The sequence below is a fragment of the Myotis daubentonii genome, chromosome 1, assembly GCF_963259705.1.
Source record: "Myotis daubentonii chromosome 1, mMyoDau2.1, whole genome shotgun sequence".
Lineage (NCBI taxonomy): Eukaryota > Metazoa > Chordata > Mammalia > Chiroptera > Vespertilionidae > Myotis > Myotis daubentonii.
The window spans coordinates 209,894,517-209,915,280 of record NC_081840.1 but is presented as its reverse complement, the minus strand read 5'-3'; the positions used below and the strand labels follow the sequence as shown (position 1 = coordinate 209,915,280).

Sequence of the window (20,764 nt, the reverse complement as noted above, 5' to 3'; positions counted from 1 at the left end):
TGTAAAAAAAAAAAAATGATTGTGATGGTAATTTCACAGTGATGTTGTGAGAACCAGATGTGATTTCCCACAAGCCTCTTAGAGACCTGACTGGTTCCTAGAATATACTAAGTTAAGAGCGATAGACCAATAATCAGAATGAAAGTCGACAATGCTGAAACTCATACAAATATGTATACCAAAGTAAAAGCTCCATGGCAGAACAGAACAGTGTATTCCTAGATACTACAAAAGGCCTAAGTGTTTACTAAAATTCTATTTTGACAGTTCTGTGAGTCTACAAGAGAACCTGAGGGAGGGGAGGTGCATCTGATCTGCATATTTACCTTTCAAAACTACCATTGCCCCCCTTCTCCGTCCTCTCCCAACTTACACATTTTTTTCCTTCTGCACATGTTAATGAATCCCTTCTCCCAGCACTGTCAGAAATAATGACAGCCTTTATTACAGAGAATGCCAAACTTGTCAGAATGATGCTAAAATGAGAACCCTTAACTGTGTAAATCACTATTAATATCACATGAATTCATGTGACATTGCTGATGATGTAAGAATTCTCAAGAATCATGATTTTAATCCATGGGCACTTTCTACTGGTCCCATATGTTCAAGGACTCTTGAGTAGGGCACCAGCTAACTTACATTTTTTATTTTATTTTTTCTTTATTGATTAAGGTATTACATATGTGTCCTTATTCCCCTCCATTGCTCGGCCCCCTCCCCCCCCCCCCCACTCATGCCCTCACCCTCTTGGTGTCTGTGTCCATTGGTTATGCTCATATGCATGCATACAAGTCCTTTGGTTGATCTCTCCCCCTTAGCTCCACTCTCCCCTAGCTTCCGTCTGAGGTTTGACGGTCTGATGGATGCTTCTCTGTCTCTGGATCTGTTTTTGTTCATCAGTTTATGTTGTTCATTATATTCCACAAATGAGTGAGATCATGTGATATTTATCTTTCTCTGACTGGCTTATTTCACTTAGCATAATGCTCTCTAGTTCCATCCATGCTGTTGGAAATGGTAAGAATTCCTTCTTTTTTACCACAGCGTAGTATTCCATTGTGTAGATGTACCACAGTTTTCTAATCCATTCATCTGCTGATGGGCACTTAGGCTGTTTCCAAATCTTAGCTATGGTAAACTATGCTGCTATGAACATAGGGGTGCATATATCCTTTCTGATTGGTGTTTTTAGTTTCTTGGGATATATTCCTAGAAGTGGGGTCACTGGGTCAAATGGGAATTCCATTTTTAGTTTTTTGAGGAAACTCCATACTGTTCTCCACAGTGGCTGCACCAGTCTGCATTCCCACCAGCAGTGCACGAGGGTTCTGTTTTCTCCACATCCTCTCCAGCACTTGTCGTTTGTTGATTTGTTGATGATAGCCATTCTGACAGGTGTGAGATGGTACCGCATTGTTGTTTTGATTTGCATCTCTTGGATGATTAGTGATTTTGAGCATGTTTTCATATGTCTCTTGGCTTTCTGAATGTCCTCTTTTGAAAGGTGTCTATTTAGGTCCATTGTCCACTTTTTTTTTTTTTTTTACAGAGAGGAAGGGAGAGAGACAGAGAGCTAGAAACATCGATGAGAGAGAAACGTCGATCAGCTGCCTCCTGCACACCCCCCACTGGGGATGTGCCTGCAACCAAGGTACATGCCCTTGACCGGAATCGAACCTGGGACCCTTCAGTTCGCAGGCTGACGCTCCATCCACCGAGCCAAACCGGCTAGGGCTATTGTCCACTTTTTTGATTGGGTTGTTTATCTTCCTTTTGTAAAGTTGTATGAGTTCTCTGTAAATGTTGGAGATTAAACCCTTATCAGTGATAACATTGGCAAATATGTTCTCCCATGCGGTGGACTTTCTTGTTTTGTTGATAGTTTCTTTCGCTGTACAGAAGCTTTTTATTTTTATGTAGTTCCATTTGTTTATTTTCTCTTTTGTTTCCATTGCCCTAGGCGCTGTATCGGTGAAGATATTGCTTTGGCATATGTCTGAGATTTTGCTGCCTGTGGATTCCTCTAGTATTTTTTATGGTTTCCCATCTTACATTTAAGTCCTTTATCCATTTTGAGTTTATTTTTGTGTATGGTGTAAATTGGTGGTCTAGTTTCATTTTATTGTATGTGTCTGACCAAATTTCCCAGCACCATTTATTGAAGAGACTGTCTTAATTACATTGTATGTTCTTGCCTCCTTTGTCAAATATTAATTGAGCATAGTGGTTTGGGTCAATTTCTGGGCTCTCTATTCCATTCCATTGGTCTATAAGTCTGGTCTTGTGCCAGTACAAGGCAATTTTGAGAACATTGCCTTTTAATACATCTTGTTATCTGGTATTGAGATCCCTCCTACTTTGTTCTACTTTCTCAAAATTACTGCAGCTATTCGGGGTCTTTTTTTTATTCCAGATGAATTTTTGGAGAGTTCGTTCTAGGTCTGTGAAATATGCTGTTGGTATATTAATGGGGAGTGCATTGAATCTAGAGATTGCTTTGGGTATGGACATTTTAATGATGTTGATTCTACCAATCCATGAACATAGTATGTTCTTCCATCTGTTTATGTCTTCCTCTATCTCTCTTTTCAGTGTGCTGTAGTTTTCTGAGTACAGATCTTTTACCTCCTTAGTTAAGTTTATTCCTAGGTATCTTAATTGATTACTTAAATTTTTAATATAACATTTCCTCCCTTTTATTTCATTCATTTATTTATTTTTCTTTTTAAAAATGAATATATAGAAAAGAAACTAAAGAAAGTAAGATTCATGCTTGAAGTTTGTTCACAATCCTTTACAGTCTATGAATATGGCCCAGGGGTTAATGAATTTCTGTCTGATAATTAGGCAAACACTATAAGTTTAGGTTCTTTCCACTTGAGTATAGGCGGTAAATTAAACACCAGTCAATCATTTAACATTTACTTCTAAATTATACAGCACCACAGCATTTATAGACATTCTTATCCTTGCAGTGCTGCAATATGTCAGCGGGTGGAGGATATCCCATCTTCAGAACCATGGAATTTGAGGGTTTTGATTTCTTTAAGGATATGTAGGGTTTGTGATGACATGTGAAGAAACTAATTGAGGAACTATACCCTATAGTATTATTCATATTTGTTGTTTTTCTCTGTTAGTGGTAGAACCGATCAATGTTTGAAAATGAATCCCTCCCAGTCAAAAGGAAACCATGATTCCCTATTTTTACTTCCTTGTTTTGAGCACTAGATGTCACACTAAGTAAAGTTTTAGAAGTTATTCTTCAAAGTGGGGTGTGGTGTACAGTTTAAAGCCTAGTTATGAAAGACCATCGCTTTATGTTTCTAGTAGAATGTAGTAAAGGTGTACTTTCACTAACAAAAGAATTCAGAAAAAAAGAACTATTCATCAGAATATATCATTGGAAGAACCTTAAATATGTGCAGTATAATTACAACTCAATAAAACTGTGTGTGTGTGTGTGTGTGTGTGTGTGTGTGTGTGTGTGTGTGTGTGTAGTTGGAGTAGCAGCCTACTGTCATATCTGTTAAACAGGCACCCCCCATTGAAATGCACATAAAAATGGTATTTCCTTCCAGAAACAAAGCGATGTTTCTAGAGACAGCCTATGCAAACATATCCATGATCATTTGTTTTCTGAGGTGGTGAGAAGCTGTTCTTCTCTAGGAAGAGAATCAGACATGGTCCTAACCTGCAAAGGGTGGAAAAGGTGAAAGAGGAGATAATGACAGTGAGGTTTAGTAACCCCCTACTGGTCTCAGGGAATGCGGTGGAATCACCTTTCTTACACAGCTTACGCAAAGAAGCTGTAACAGATGTGCCCCAGCCTTCTCAAACTCATTCATTCCTTGATTGCAGATCTCAGAAATCTAGGTGAGAAGCATAGATTCCTATCTGGGTGTGCACTACTTCCTTTCTAACAATATGTATTTTTAAAAGATGGCAAGGAGTATGGACTCCGTATGTAAATAGGTTAGATGGCTATGTTCTGTAACTTAAATGTGTTACTGAAACGCCAATAAGTTCCCATTGAAATGCTTGGGATTCATTGGAAGCTGGAGAGAATTAATTCAAGGCTTGGTTTTGGCAGTTACAGTGCATCTTCCCCCCCCCCCCCCCCCGCAACGTAACTCAGTAATGAATTTGAACTGCATTTGATGATCTGCACATGAATATAGACACATATTTCTGCATGTAATTAGTGTTACAAACATTGTAGATAATATTTCAGGGTTTTCTAGATCATGTATAATGATAGGTGATTCCCACTGGGTATAATTAGTCCTCTGTCTGTTTGGTAAGTATCAGTGTCCTAATTATGTTCAGATAGCTCTGATGAAGTTACAACAAACACAGTACTACTATTCGGGTTTGGGATTCAGCCTTGTCCTTCTCTTAGTCAGTAGGTGGATAATGGATCATTGTGATAGTGCCTTCTAAGACCAGGTGGTTCTTTTTGGCTCTAAGTCCTGGCACGAGTTGGGATCTTCCCTCCCCAGCCCCAACCCCCGCCCCCGTATATTACTACTGCTGCTGCCTTGGGTTTTAACAACCTGAGGTTGCCCTGATCCCCAGTGAAATCCATTTCTCCCAGAGTGCTCGGGGGAGGTGAGTGCTGTGAGGATGGCAGCTCATGCTGTTTCTCCTTCAAGAACTAAACAGCCACTTTAGAGCGTCAGGAGATTGTTGTTGTTGTTGGGTTTGGGACTCGGAGAAAAGCTGTAGCTCATCAGGGGGGCCTCTAATGAGAAGCAGATAAAGCCGCAGACTACAATGTAGAAAGGAATACAGGGTGTCCAAAACATGTATACATGTTATAAAGGCAGCGTTTATTAAAATATATTTCACTTTCAACATGTAATAGAATCTACAGCTATCAGCTGTTAAAGTCTGTATACATTTTTTGGGGACACCCTATATTTATCAAACCAAGGGGGGAGAGAGAGAGAGAGAGAGAGAGAGAGAGAGAGAGAGAGAGAGGGAGGAATAGAGTGTGTGTGTGTTTGTGTGTTTGTGTGTGTGTGTATGTGTGTGTTGGGGGTGGGGTGGGGCATGAGAAGGTCAGCTCTGTATTTACCGAATAGTTCCTGAATACCCACTGTGCTGGGTCCAGGAGAGAGAGGTTCTGTCCCTGCTCAGATGGAGTGAAGCCAGTGCCCTTTATCCTGGCTGACTGTTCTTATAGCTCGTGTTTAGACTTACTGTCAAGACAACTGTCAGAGCAGTCGGGTGCCCTTCCTGGTTTTCCCACTGACTTGCCTTTTGATTTTGACACATGGACTCCAACCCTGCTCTCTCCATTCTAAAGGAATGACCAACACGTGGAAAGAGCATTTTAAAGCTCAACTGATTTCCATTCACCAAATAGCAGTGGAGCACCTGCCATGGGCTGGGCCTGCAAGGCATCAAATAATGAATCAAATACTATTCACAGGTCATACCTTTGGTGTGGGATGCCAGGTTGCTAGCTAGACAGTATGCGAAGCCACGTGGAATAATAAAGCATCTGGGAGCGCTTCACATCTGTCTCTCTTATCTGCTCCTCGCAATAACCCAACGAAGAAACTGAGTCACTGAGAGATGAGGAAACTTCTCCAAGGTCACCCCCAGGCAGTGAAGCTGAGCTGGAACTGGGACCCACATCTGCGTGATTGCAAAGCCTATGTTATCCACCACCCCTGCTTACCACCACTCTGGGAGATGTGCTATAGAATTGGAGGATTTCTCTTGTAGCCATGAACCATATCTTCATTTCTTGATAGGTCACGGATTGACCGCGGTCAAGGAAAAAGCAGGGGCCCTACGGATTCACAGTGTAAATTCTGGCTCTTCCGAAGGGGCGCAGCCTGACTCCGAAAATGGCGTCCCTCCAGGTGAGTGAGGTATTAATCTGGGGGCTTCTTGGACTTGGGCTGTATTACACTCGATGCACAAATAAGAAGATTTCAGATCAGGGAAATGAACTGTGCAACAATCTTTTCTCTCTTTAGTCGCAGAGGCGGCCCCAGATCAGAGCCCTGAGGAAGGCCCACCCACTTCTCCATCGTCGGGGTCCCGGGGCATGCTGTCAGCCATCACCAATGTGGTTCAAAACACAGTGAGTCCTCCCTGCTTCCTCTGTTTTCCCTGGAGTCTCCCGGCGCCTTCCTTTGATATCTCTATTTACCAGTGACCTAGATACATCAGAGCAAAGATGGCCTTGCTCACAACTTTGGATGACGGTTTTGTTATGCTTTCTCCTACAGAGTAGGTGTAAACCTTGGAACCAAAATAATAAGGGCAAAACGAAATGCATTTTCTGTTTAAAAGAAAGGAGCTGTTTAAAAGGCACATTTCTCAGCCTGATGTGACGGTCCTCCAGCTGCTGCAAGGACAACGTCTGGCTGCGGGGGGAGAGGGCTCGTTCTCAGAGCTGGGACAGCTGTTTTCCCTCAACGCTCTGTGCCTCTTAAGCTTCCATTTGGAATATCATAAAGCCACTTAAATAAAAACAAATTCTGGTAAAGAGGCAGGAACAACATCCCCAAGATGTTCCTAAAGTGCTTCCAGACAACTAAGACCCACATTCTTCCCCCATTCCCACCTCCCAATTTCCACTCTCCCTCCAAACTCAAAGTCTGTCCCCCCACTCACACCCCTGGCTGAGGGGAGGGGGCCGGGGGCCGCCTACCTCTTAAAGAAACTTGTTATTGGCAACAAAACAGATGACTAATGAAAAAGGCGGGAGGTACCCCAACTGAGGTCACAATATTCAGAAGGCCGTGCAACTTAAAACGTATGAATTGTTTGTCACTGCAATTTTCCCTTTAATATTTTTGAACGCGGGTAACTGAAACCTTGCAAAGTGAAACCACAGGTTGGGAGGTCACCATGTTCTCTTTTCCCAAGCTCCGGACACCCCCACCAGGGCTGCCCTTATTCAAAGTCTCTACGACCTTCCTCCTCTCGTTTTATTCTCTACTTTAGTAACCCCCCATAGACTGTTAGAAGGAAATAAATCAAATATACAGAAGTACGAATGGCCAATATCCCAGTCCTCCCGAAGTATGTGTATTTGAAGATTTGGTTTATAGTGTGATTATTGATTTGCACCCAAATCTGGAAACAAGTCTAAATGTCCAGAATGGAAATGATGGATAAAGCATATTAACTCAGTGAAATAGAATATTGTTATTGAAGTGATAATTTTGAAGTTTGGGAAATGCATGCAGGAAATCTATACTAATAAAAGGGTAATGTGCTAATTAGACCGGGAGACCTTCTGGACGTCTTTCTGGACAAAGCCATGGTGGCGGTTAGGGGCTATCAGGCCAGGAGGGGAGGGCAGTTGGGGGTGATCAGGCTGGCGGGGGGCGCAGTTGGGGGTGAGCAGGCCAGCAGGGTGGGGGCAGTTGGGGGCGATCAGGCTGGCAGTGTGGGCAGTTGGGGGTGACCAGGCTGGCGGGGGGGGGAGAGTTGGGGGTAATCAGGCTGGTAGGGGGGCAATTGGGGGTGAGCAGGCTGGCGGGGGGGGGCAGTTGAGGGCGATGAGGCCGGCAAGGCGGGGGAAGTTGGAGGCGAGAAGGCCAGCAGGCAGAGTGGTTAGGGGCGATCAGGCAGGCAGGCAGGTGAGTGGTTAGGAGCCAGTGGTCCCGGATTGTGAGAGGGATGTCCTCCAAGGCATCCCAGATTGGAGAGGGTGCAGTCTGGGCTGAGGGACACCCTCCCCCCTGCATGAATTTTGTGCACCAGGCCACTAGTAATGTAATAATAAAATAAAATGTATATAAATTTAGGTAAGGTGGGAAAAACACAGGTATATGCATATTGTAATTGCAGTTGTGCAGTCGGAGGGTATGTGCAGAAGTTGCAAAGACGTTAAGCAGTTCTGTTTATATGAACAGTTTATGTGAGAAAGATATTGTTTTCATCTTTTTTTAAGGAAAACAGTGACTGACAAAGGGATTCACAAGAGGATAACTGTATAACAGAACAGTGTCTAAAGCCAGTAGTATATGGAAATCAGCCTATCTTGGTTCATGAATATACTAATCGGAGGCAGTTATTACTCCTTTCTAAAAGTGTGGAGGAGTCATCTGAAACAGCCTAAGGCTTCTACACTCCAGGGCCCTCGATTAAAGAATTCCCTAAACTGCCAAGAGCATTTGACATTTCAATAGATTGCTCTACATAACTCAGTTACTTGGCTTAAAATTTTTTCAAAGTAGCAATCGGGTCACCTATTAATTTTATGTCCTGGATACATATCTATTCATACACTCAGAGCTGGTCAAAGTAATCCCAAATATGTTTTGTTTTTTCGTAACCATCCTTTTATTTTATTTTATTTTATTTTATTTTATTTTATTTTATTTTATTTTATTTTGAATATATTTTTATTGATTTTCTACAGAGAGGAAGGGAGAGGGATAGAAAGTTAGAAACATCGATGAGAGAGAAACACCAATCAGCTGCCTCCTGCACACCCCCCACTGGGGACGTGCCCACAACCAAGGCACATGCCCCCGACCGGAATCGAACCCGGGACCCCCCAGTCCGCAGGCCGACACTCCATCCACCAAGCCAAACCAGTCAGGGCTTCCTAACCGTCCTTTTAAAATAACATTGCATGTCCTACAAATTAAATGACATATGCTCTTCCAAGGGAAAGCAAATCAGATTAAGTGGATAATAAATCTCCTGATGAAAAAAATTATGACGTCATATTGATATCAATATTTGAAGACAGAGTCCTCTGGGAGCTGCTAACTGCCGCGAAGCAGCAAAATGTAAAAATCGAATCTCATGCAACCTCCTTCCCCCCATCTGCAGGGTAAAAGCGTGTTAACAGGTGGGCTTGATGCTCTGGAGTTCATCGGCAAGAAAACCATGAATGTCCTCGCAGAAAGTGACCCAGGCTTTAAGCGGACCAAGACACTCATGGAAAGAACTGTTTCGTTATCTCAGGTGGGATTATGTTTTTTTGCAAGTTTTTCTTTCAGTCAATAAAACAAGAGGTAGTAGAGGCCTGGAACTGGTGCCATGAAGGTGGTCATGAGTGCTGATCCTGGGTGCAGTGCGAAGGCCTATCCAGATTTCCTGAAGGGCTGAACGTGGGGTGTGAGATAGAGGGAGGAGGCAAGGGTGGCTCTGAGGTGTTGGCCTGAGCAGTTGGAAGGATGATGCTGCCATTAGCTGAGGGAAGTCGGCTAGGGTTTCCCTAACCCACAGTCAATGACTGGAAATCGGAAGTGTTCACCCATGCACCACCTGCATGCCTCACGGTTCTCTCCCAGGGGAACTCTCTGGGGAACATTCATCGGACCTCACGCCAGAATCACTCCTTGCTTTTTAAACCCATCGCCTTTCCGGAGGGAAAATAGAACCAGCATCCTGGGTAAAGCCAGGTCTTCTTTAGGCAACTTGAATTCCCACTCTCCATTTTTTGGAGTGAATTCAAATCATTCCAGGATGATGCTTCCCCTTTACCTTCCATCTCAGCGCTTTCTTCTCCACTCCCAAGTACAAAGTCAGAGATGGGAGTTGGTGTAGAGAAGGGAAGCGATTTCAATGTCAACTGGCTATTTTGTTTGACCACCAACAACCCAGTGAGGTCAGTGGGGAGGGCTGTGTGTGTCACCTGCCACCTTGATTGGCTCCGACTCCTGGTGACTGAGTCATGTCCACAGTGTCCTGTCCTGCTCAGCTCCTGTAGACTCAGGCCTGTGGCTTCCTGCATGAAGTCAGTCCTTGTCCTGTTCGGTCTTCCTCTTTCCCTGCTGCCTCTATTTTCCCAGCATGACTGTCTTTTCCAAACCCCCACCTTGTCATGAAGTGCCCACAGGACAGCTTCAGTGTTGACGTTTTTCCCTCCAGGGAGGTTCAGGCTCAGTTTGCTCTGGGACCCGCTTGTTCATCTTCCTGAGGGCCCATCCGCAGAGCTCTCCTCCAACACCATATTTCAAAGGAGTGATTTTTTTTTTTCTATCAACCTTCTTCACTGGGTTTTATTGTGTTAAAAATTGCCAGTGGTTTGATGGGGTTGTTTTGAAAACGTTAAAATTCAGAGCTTGTACTTACTAGTTAGAGACAAACAGGAGGGAGAGTCTGTCTGCAGCCCTGTGGGTTTTCAGCCAATAACATCCAGACCCAAAGGGAGGAAGTAGCTGATTGTTTTATTGACACACAATAAAAACAAAATCTATTCGCCTGTGATCTTCCCTTGGTGACCTTATGGTGGCCAGTGTCTTTATGGTGCTCTTCACAGATAGTAAAGAACCCTATAAACTCAATGCCCCAGTAAACTTGATGAGGAATTGAATAAATGAGGTATAAAATCAAAGAAAGCAAGTGCAGGAAACTGGGAGTGACTGGTGGACTTGTGTTCCTTTCATTGTCCTTTTATTTAAATCAACAGAAAGCATAACTTGAGAAAAATTATCAATGAGGAGAGGAACTCAGTTCACAGTCATACTTCTCATGAACTGCCAAGCAAACATTCTTATTTATATTCAGGATCTAGTAAGGAATATATTATGAATTTATATTTTATTCATTTTGTGTGTTTTAATAACCACACATACACACATTTTTAAATGATGTGACTCAGATAAAACCAGGTCAGTTAGTTTCTGCTTTGAAGTCTGCCTAAGTGCAGCCAGCGCAGTTAATCCTGTCACAATAGATTAAACTTTTCTAGTGCACATACATTTGCTCATTATAAAAAAAAATTTGACTTTGTAGAGAATTTAATCACACACAGAAAACACTTCCGTGGAAACCACTGTTGAGCTTCTGTTATGCTTCTTTCCAGTCCTATACCGGGGCATAGAATTTTTGCTTTGATTTGTTGTGTACATAATGAACATGTAAAATTCAAAGTGGACCACTGTGTGAAAATTGTCAGTAGGATCCATCAAAACCATCATCTTTTTTTTAGAAATTCCAAAGTGACTAAAACCCACTCTTACAAATACAGAGTCAGCTCTCATCGCCCCCTACGTCTTATGCAGGAAACAGGGCTTCCGGGCACACCGTGAGTATACGAATATTGTGGCACGCAGTGAGTATACGAATATTGCGTATTTCTGCAGGTGTTAAGGGAGGCCAAGGAGAAGGAGAAGCGGAGACTGGCGCAGCAGGTCACGGCCGAGAGGACTGCACACTACGGGATGCTGTTTGATGAGTACCAAGGTTTGTCACACCTGGAAGCTCTGGAAATTCTCTCCAATGAAAGCGAAAGCAAGGTATGTCTGCAGAGACCGTTTTCAATGACGTATCCATCAACGCGTTTTCTTAAATAGGAAAGACACTGGAAAATCCGCCACTAAAACACCTCCTCATTATTGTGCCGAGCTCACAAATGCTGTGCAGCCTCGGACCGCCCCTGCTCCATGTTATTCCCGCTCCGTCCTCGGCCAAGCTATTACTCCTCCGCATCCCAGGAGGCCAGCACAGTGAGAGTCCGCTAGCCAGACCTAATGGTGCAAACGGCTGCTCAGAGGCTTGGCTGTCAGGCTCCCGGCCCTGCACCTCTCTTTGCTGACACAGTACCCAGATCAAAGATGCCCGACGAAGCCCCGTCTTCATTCCCACCCAGTGAAAACAAAGCAGCTGATGTTGGTTCCAGGCTGTGGAGTTTTCATATAGTTAGTTTTATGGCTTAGATGTTTAATCGCCCATTTGTTAGATTGCCGGGGCTACAACGGGCAGGATTATCTTATGGGTGGTCACAGTTGTATTTGGAGGTGCTCCTGAGAAGCCACCCAGCAGCCCTGCATGTTCACATCCCCCCGCTGTGACCCCAAGGCTGTGATCCCAAGAAATAAAGCATCGCCCTAGCCAGTTTGGCTCAGTGGATAGAGTGCTGGTCAAGGGCATGTACCTTGGTTGCAGGTTTGACCCCCGGCCCTGGTTGAGGTGCGTGCAAGAGGCGACCAATCGATGTGTTTCTCTCACATCCATGTTTTCTCAGTCTCTCCCACCCGCTTCCACTGTTTCTAAAAGTCAATGGAAAAATAGCCTAGGGTGAGGATTAACAAAATCAAAACAAAAACATGAAGAGCAAAAATCAGCAGGGTGTGGTAATTTCTTTTCTAAAGGATCTACATGGTGTGTATATGTGTGTCTTTAGTTAGCAAACACTTATACTAGCACTTATACAGTCACCATTCTAAGCACTTCATTTTATTTATTTTTTATTAAATTTATTGGGGTGACATTGGTTAATAGGATCATATAGGTTTTAAGTGTATATTTCTATGATATGAGGTCTGTATATTGTACTATGTGCCCATCAACCAAAATCAAATCATCTTCTGTCAAAACTGTTAACTCATTTAACTGTATGTATGGCTCTGTTTGTGAATGTCAGGGTGACCGTATTCACGGGTACTTTTCCAGTGGAGGCCATAGGGCAGTGCCCTTTGGGCCTCCCATGAGGGGTTATGGGCTATGAGGAGCCGTGGGCCATTCACTGGGAGAGGCAGGTGCTCGGACAGGAAGCTGAACTTGGAGGTGAGCCTCCGAATGGAGAAGAGGCCTTATCATTTCATGTTTGGCCTTTGAGGAGATTGAGACATTCTTCCTACCTAGTCAGGGGAAGATGACATCTGCCACATAGCAGGCAACCAAGGACCAAACAAGATGGAAACACACACATCCCCACTCCTCACCCACAAGATTATTGAGTTACAAGTTACTATCTGTGTTTATTTCCTTTTCAGTTACCCAGGAGCCATCAGTGACAGTCTTCTGGTTAAGCTGTTAACAGATAATTTTTGTAAAAAAGCAAAATCATGAGATATAAAATGAACATGAATTAAATCATTTCTTTATCTTATTAATTAAATGAAGAAACCAAACAACTATTATAATTCAGTCAAAAGGAAAAGCCAAAGAAGCACAAAAGTATACGGAGTGAAACAGTTTTGAAATGAATGTGCAAATGGACACAAACCTGGTTTTTGCAGAGGAGGTTGTCCCTCCTCTGGGCAAAATTCACTCACATATCTGTAGTCAAGAATTATTTTTGTGCTTCAAACAGCTCTCTACAATTTAGAGAGTTATAAAATGACTCCCATAGAGCAGAATCCGATGATCTGGGAAGGGGTGCGTTAGAGAATGAAGCACAAAGTTTCCCCTACAAAGCTGTTTGGGGTCAGATATTACGTGATCAGATATGACTCAGTAGCTGTATGGTTGGGACCTGTCTTATCTCAGTCTCCTTATCTATGAAATGGGAATGGGAATGAAAACCTACTTCATAGGGTTATTAAAATAATTGAGCTAATCCATGTGAAGTTAGCCACAGCATGCCTTATACATAATAAGCACTCAGTAAATGTCAGCTGCCATTTTATTGTATACACATATGTGTATAGGTATATATAGTGTTGGTGACATTTTCTTTTTATATGAATTCTTATGTTACGTATTTGTGGTTAATACTAAAAACATTACCGGGGAGCATGACCCCTTGGAGCTGTCATGGTGGTAGCTGGAGAGATTTCACTCTGGCTGGTTCCATCGCAGGTCTCAGCCGTGAAACAGCCGCAGGTCCCAGGTCCCTAGAAAAGCGCCCCGAAGGAGGGCTGTTGCTAGGAGGGAGGTGAGGTCCCTCCCTGGAGGGAGGCATTGCTCTCTGTTTGCACACGGCTCCCTCAAACTCAGCTTTCCTTCCCCAACCTGGAGACTTTTGTAGTTTTCATAGTAAGAAATGTGGACCTTTTTTTTTCTTGGCTTAGTGATGTTACCTACTGGGTGCTGTAATAAACAGTCCTAAAATGTTATGGGTCGAACCCATTAGGCATTACCCGCCCTCCTGTAATAGTCCCAGGTGGGGGTGCCTGATCAGCGGGCAGCTTTCCTGCATGTTAGGGATCCAGGAGCCAGGCTCTGACCATCTTGTGCCTCCACCAGACCCATCCTAATGCTCACAGGCCTCTGTGAACACAGAGGAGAACCTACGCTGGGGCTGTCAACTTGAACAAATAAAAATACAGGATGACTAGTTACATTTTAACTTTAGAAAAGCAATGAATACTTTTTTTTTTTAAGCATAAATATGTCTGGTGCAATATTTGGGACATAACCTTTGTACTACAAAAATATTCATTGTTTATCCAGAATTCAAATTTAACTAACTCACCCATGTTTTATCTGGCAACCCTACGCATACCAAATATTTAAGAGCAAAAGCACTTTTGGCAACAGACTGCTGAAGAAAATATATTCTGCCATCCTACCTTTGACAAATATACTTTCTAATGACCTGGAAGGCCAGCTTCCCATTTAGACTTCTCAGGCTCTTCCAGTTTCCACGCCACCCTCCTGCCTGCTCTCCTCCCTTTATCTCCAGTTGTCTCCCACCTCAGAGAGCCTCACATGCACATGTAATGATGACTTAGTTCCAGTTCCACCACACCCTGCGAACAACCACCTCCTTGTCATCCCGTGGGCCCAGAAGTGCACTCTCCGGTAGCCGGTCCCGCTGTAAGGAGCACCGCCTGGGGAAGAGGTCCCTACAGGCCGTGGAAGGGAACTTGGAGAGTCCCCTCGAGGAGGGCGGTCCAGCAGGGGGAGTACGGGCTCTGGGCAGCCTATCCTTTTGCCCTGCGGACTCCCCTGTGTCCAATCCTAAAGTATTGGCTTTTACCATCATCTAGTGTCTTCTCAATCCCACCAGCATAAGGAAAGAGAGTGTAGAGGGGACACTCCCATTTTTTAAAAGCCTTGACCCAGAACTGATTTCTATCTCCTCTGCTAACATTCCACTGGCTAAACTGAGACAAGGCATTAGGAAATATAAACACTATCTACCAGATTGGTTCTAGGATGGCAGTGGGCATGGCAATGTGGTATAATCTATAAATCTTCAGGAAAAACCAATAACTGTATTGCCATTATACTCAATATTCAACAAAAATAGTAAACAAGAATCTTCAAAATGGTGCCCCACGCCCCCTTTTGGGGAAAAGATTTGTAAGGCAGACTGTCTGCCCTCGTGTTCCGACAGCACTTAAGAACAGTGCCAGGCACGCAGTCAGCATTCCACAGATATTTATTGAGGCGTGCATAATTAATTATTTGTTATTCGGTTGACATAAAGATTCAGTGCCCATTGCCTTGCATAAGGGAGTGAACTAGAAGGAAGCAGAAGAGATGCGGTAGTAGACAGATGCAGACAGATGAGTGCTTTGCTTAAAAGAACCCTTCCCAGCGGTGCCCCACGCAGCAAACCCCACTGCGATCACTGCAGGAGGACGGCTCCCCTCCAGAGGCCACGGGAAAACCAAATGTCCCATATGTGTGCGTGCATTTTCACTAAGGGTTGTACTCTCACACACTTACTCAGTTACCTTTATTTTTACTCGTAGGCAACTGCTGTTTAGAAAATATATCTGAGGCGTCGGAATTTGACGTGGGCACATCCAGGACCCTGAGACCTAAACCTGAGTGTGCGCTGCAGGAAAGAGTCTGAGGCGGTCGGGGTGAAAAGGAGGGGCGGCAGCCGCCTGCAGCCTGCATTTGCTTTCACCTGCTGCACTCTGCTAATGGGTTTTGTGCTGATGACTTCCCGCGGGGCTTCTGCCCAAAGCTTCGGCGCTGGCTGCATTAGCAACGTTTAGGAAATTGGTGCTCTGGCATCCCGATGCCCTCTCTAACCCCCTCACTTACCCTGATGTGTGAATCTACTGCCATCATGAATATTTAAACATATTCTAAAGGGCATGGTGGTTCCTCTGCTGGCTCTCCCTCCAGAGCAAGGGCTGGCCCCGCAGAATGAAAAATTAAAAGCCTTATACTGTGCGGTCGTACTTCAGAGGGCGAGAACCATGCCCTTTGGCCAGCTGGGGAATGGAAATCAATGTTCAGACTCACAGAGGATGCCTGGCCATCTGTGCAAATAATGTTTAAGTGTTTACAAAGGATCCTTTCCAAGAGGGGGGCTGAAGACAATGGGCAGGGAGAACAGCAGTTCAGGGAGGACACCAGACCTCACACACCCTCTCGCCTCCCCCGAGGGATGGGCAGCTCCCTCCCTGGTGCCCCCCTGACACTCCACTGGCACTGTCATGGTGTTATAGGCTATCGTGGGCTCCCTCTCCTAGACTATAAGATCTCTGAGAAGAAAATTGTGTTTTGTGCATTTTTTGCGACTCCAGTATAATAACCCAAGTACATGTGTGTATATATATATCTGTATGTGTGTATATATAATATTTATTTACATGTGTATATGTATATGTATACAAAATGTCTTGATCATCACTGTAAATACTTTCAACTTTCAAGTCAACCTTATAATGTAGATGCTTTTAGTCCCCATTTGAAAGATACCAACCATTTGGAGCTGAGGCATAGAAAGGTTAAATTGCCCAACGTCACATAATTACTAAGTGAGGAGCTGATATTGGAATCTAGGGTTGACACCAAAGTGTGTTTGTAAGTGCTGTCACCCAGGAGCCTCCGCCACCATTCATTCAACACCTGCTGTGGGCACCAGTGCAATGCCCTTCATGTTCATCACCTCATTTACCGCACATCAATCGCAGTAGAAGTATGGATCTCACTTTAAAATTTTAAAAAACTGAAGCCAAGGGAGCTTAAGTAATGGGCCCAAAGTTGCACAGTTAATAGGCAGTTCATTCAACCCCACATTACCTCCCACGCCAGAACTCACCCGGTCCCGGGAGAACTGGGGACACGTGTACGTAAATGTTATTAAGGAGAAGAAAGGATGACAGTTATGCTGACCTATTTCTTTTTTCAGGTTCAGTCATTTTTAGCATCATTTGATGGAGAGAAGCTGGAACTCTTAAAAAATGACCTAATTTCCATTAAAGACATCTTTGCAGCCAAGGAGTTAGAGAATGAAGAGAATCAGGAAGAACAAGGTAACGGAAAATAACGAGTTAATAGCAGGATGGGCTGTTGGTATGATCCTTATGACACTGCTATTAATAAGCACATCCCTTTGAGCAGGGTAGAATTATTTAATCCAGGGCTCCTCCGTCCCACTTCCAAAACACTCCAAGGAGCTGGTCCCATCGATCTATAGTCCTCTCTTTTTTGCTGGGCGGGAACTCCTGACTGGGGCATCTTTATTTCTCCAGCACAGTCCCTGGCACATCACAGGCACACAATGAATGGGTGTGGTCAAGTGAACTAGGAGGGCAAAGCACTGAACAGGGCCCTGAGGGCGAGAGTGTATGCTCCGGTGGCTAATGTTTTATCTGCAGGTGGAAGCTGTTGAATGTGACTGATATTGATGATGGGCAGGTATTTCAATGGATTTCTTTCCATAGTTTGCCTCTCCCTTTTAATGTATCTGTGTAGACGTTACGATGTATTTGTAAGTGGCCTACAGTCCAGCGAAAGGTACAGTTTATACAAAGGCCCACACTGGAGTGTTGTGTGTCAGGTTGTCAATCGCTGAACTGAGCCAGGTGCGCTCTTCGGACACTGATATGACCCCAGGGACAGGAGGGCCTATTTTGTGAGAAGCAAGGCTTCCTTGAGAGGGTAGAAAACGCTCTCAAAGGTAGACACGCTTAACGATTAAGTTGTCCATTTGGGAGCAGAATATAGTAAAACATTTGCTGTGTACATGGACGGGATTTCTTACCGATGTCATCACCAAGCACTACAACCACAGCGTTCGTGTAGGTCAGTGGTTCTCAACCTGGGCTGCACATTAGAATCACCTGGGAATCTTTTTAAAATCCTGATTTCTGGGCCTCATCCTCCGGAAATTCTGTTTCTTTGTTATGGGGTGGGGCCACAACATTAGTAACAAAGAAACAGAATTTCCGGAGGATGAGGCCCAGAAATCAGGATTTTAAAAAGATTCCCAGGTGATTCTAATGTGCAGCCAAGGTTGAGAACCACTGATGTAGGTTATGCTGAAAAGGTCGAGCAGCCATGGACAAGACAGGGCCGGCTTCTAGGACCCTCTGAAGGGTCCCATTGGACATATGTTCACCATTTACATGCTATACGGCCTCGAACAAGCTATGTAACCTTCCTGAAACTCAGTGTCTCACCTGCAAAGTGGCGACAATGACACATATTTCCAAGGGCTATTGTGAGGATCAAGTTAGATGATATATGTAAAAACATATATGACAGTGCCTGGCACACAGAACCGCTCAAAAATGCTAGCTGTGAGTATGATTTAAAGTGCTAACACAATGCCAGGAAAATAATAAAGGTGCAATAGGTGTAACTCTTATTTACAGTTGCCCCCGGTGTCACCCACACGCGGAGTATGGTAACGTGCATTCATTCCGCCAAGTCTCGGAAGTGCTTTGTGCCCAGGTGTGTCACGGACCTTTAATCAGAGCTTGAGCACCAGCGCCCCAACGCTTCAGCCTCGGGGCTCAGGGCGAAATTATTCTAAGCTTTTGCAAACTGTCATTTAAACACCATCTCCTGCCTTGGCCCCACGTAGTGACCTGACCTGCCTCCAGTTTAATGAGCTTCACGCTCATTGCATCAAAATAGAAGAACCAATTATAATAAAGCCTAGAGAGAGGCCTATTGCAAAGAGACTGTTGGAGAGTTATGTGTTTGAGCATTTGTGTGTTCCTCCAAAGTCACAGAGGGTGACGGCCTTGTCTTGGGGTTAATAATGAAGAAGCGAAGACTACAGTTAGTATTCTGGACTCAGGATGAGCTAGTGTAACAGTCACCATAAAGAGCCAGGCTATTCTCTTCCATTTCTTTTTTTTTTAATATTTTAAAATATTTGTATTGGTTTCAGAGAGGAAGGGAGAGGTATAGAAACATCAATGATGAGAGAGAATCATCAGTTGGCTGCCTCCTGCATGCCTCCTACTGGGGATCAAGCCCCCAACCCAGGCATGTGCCCGGGAGTTGAACATGAACTCTTGATTCATAGGTCGATGCTCAACCACTGAGCCACTCTGGCCAGACTCTCTTCAGTTTCTTGATGCCTGAGGTAGACTTTGTTCCTATTAGGGGTTCATTCAGAAAAGATAAAAAAGAGATCCCAAATTCCCTGTAACATCGGAGAAATATTGTTGCCAGTGCAAGATAAGGCAGTTATTGCTTTCTCAACTAGTGCTATTTCTTGGAGAAGAAATTTGATTCAATATTGTTAAATAGAAAACGGCGTGTCTCAATCCCGTGTAGAGCTTCAGTAAATTGAGGTTTTTTTTAATATGACAAAAAAATATTAAAGTCCTAAATAGCATGCTTAAAAAATGTCTCTCCTTAAGTCACAGAACCCTGTAATCTCCTGTTTAGTATGTCCATTTTCCCAAAGGGCATCTCCAGGTTATCAAACCACACTTAATTTTAATTAATTTAATATAGAAATGTCATTCGAACACTTGAAAAAGAACCGGGAGGGAAGAATAGCAGGATTGTCATTAAATCAATCTTATTATGATGGAGTGTTACAACTTATAGGGGGCGGGGGCAGCCGGAGAGCACACAATCCAAGAGCAAAACTCAAGAAGAAATGAGAACATTTTCATCAAATCCTTTCTTAGAACCACTTCCTAACACTTAAATAATTTATTTGATAGTCTCCGGATACGCTGTCATTGTTAGATAAATTTAATATCAGGCTCCCTTGCATTGACTAATGTTAGCTTATGATCTGCATGTTTGTTTTTCCAGCAGAATATAATTTTATCACACTGCCATAGATCTCTAATTGAGTTTACCACTGTTGTGAAGAGATTTTAAAAGCCTATTTTCTATTTTCATTGCCTTGGTGAGGGTCTTTTCACCATATACACAGAACAAGAGTTGCAGTAATAAGTATCCTTTGTTGCAACGCTTTTTTATCATCTGTTTTTGTCCACTTCCATTTTCCCCTGTGATCTTTTTCCCTAACATATTTGGCAGCAGCATTGGTGGATGTTCCTGTTTTACAGAATGAATGCACATTTAAAAGCAGGGCTGCACCAAGTACTTGTCTTCTACATTAGTGTTGATCACTCCCAAATATTTTTAATCTCCTTATGTTATATCTTTGTAGCACATAACAATATCCTATATAATAAAAGGGTAATATGCAAATTGACCCTAACAGCAGAACCACAGGGAATGACTGGCCACTATGACACACACTGACCACCAGGGGGCAGATGCTCAATGCAGGAGCTGCCCCCTGGTGGTCAGTGCACTCCCACAGGGGGAGCTCTGCTCAGCCACAAGCCGGGCTGACGGTTGCCAGCACAGCGGTGGTGGTGGGAGCCTCTCCCGCCTCCTCAGCAGTGCTAAGGATATCTGACTGCAGCTTAGGTCTGCTCCCCACTGGCAAGTGGACATCCCCCGAGGGCTCCCGGGCTGCCAGAGGGATGTCCGACTGCCAGCTTAGGCCCAGTCCCCCCCAGGGAGTGGGCCTAAGCCAGCAGGTGGACATCCCCCAAGGGGTCCCAGACTGCGAGAGGGCACAGGCCAGGCTGAGGGACCCCCCGAATGCACAATTTTTTATGCACCAGGGCCTCTAGTAGCTACATAAAACTTCAGAGTTTATAAAACGCTTTTGCATCTGTTATAGTATCTGGTCCTTGCAACACTATGAAAGAGAAGATGTGTGGTTTTATTTTCCTAAGTTTGCAGAGGAGGGTTTGGAAGCTAAGAAGCCCTTTGACAGGCCACACGTCACAGACCCACCAGGTGCTGGGGCCGGGGTAGAACCCATACCTTCCAGTCTCAGTGCAGGGCTCCTTCTGCCCTGTCACACTGCCTCCTGTGGAGCGAGACGAACGGGCAGTTTGGGGATGAGACCTGGTTGGTG

General features: G+C 44.1%; 1 protein-coding gene across 1 annotated transcript in view; it reads left to right on the top strand.

Moving 5' to 3' along the window:
- The window catches only part of FAM114A1 (family with sequence similarity 114 member A1), a 59,214-nt gene that overhangs the window by 23,267 nt on the left and 15,183 nt on the right, over nucleotides 1-20,764 (top strand). Inside the window, exons 4-8 of the mRNA XM_059673336.1 lie at nucleotides 5,769-5,879; nucleotides 5,997-6,103; nucleotides 8,818-8,952; nucleotides 11,079-11,231; nucleotides 16,760-16,883. Of these exons, the coding sequence (XP_059529319.1) occupies nucleotides 5,769-5,879; nucleotides 5,997-6,103; nucleotides 8,818-8,952; nucleotides 11,079-11,231; nucleotides 16,760-16,883 (630 nt within the window). The remainder of the gene's footprint in view (nucleotides 1-5,768; nucleotides 5,880-5,996; nucleotides 6,104-8,817; nucleotides 8,953-11,078; nucleotides 11,232-16,759; nucleotides 16,884-20,764) is intronic.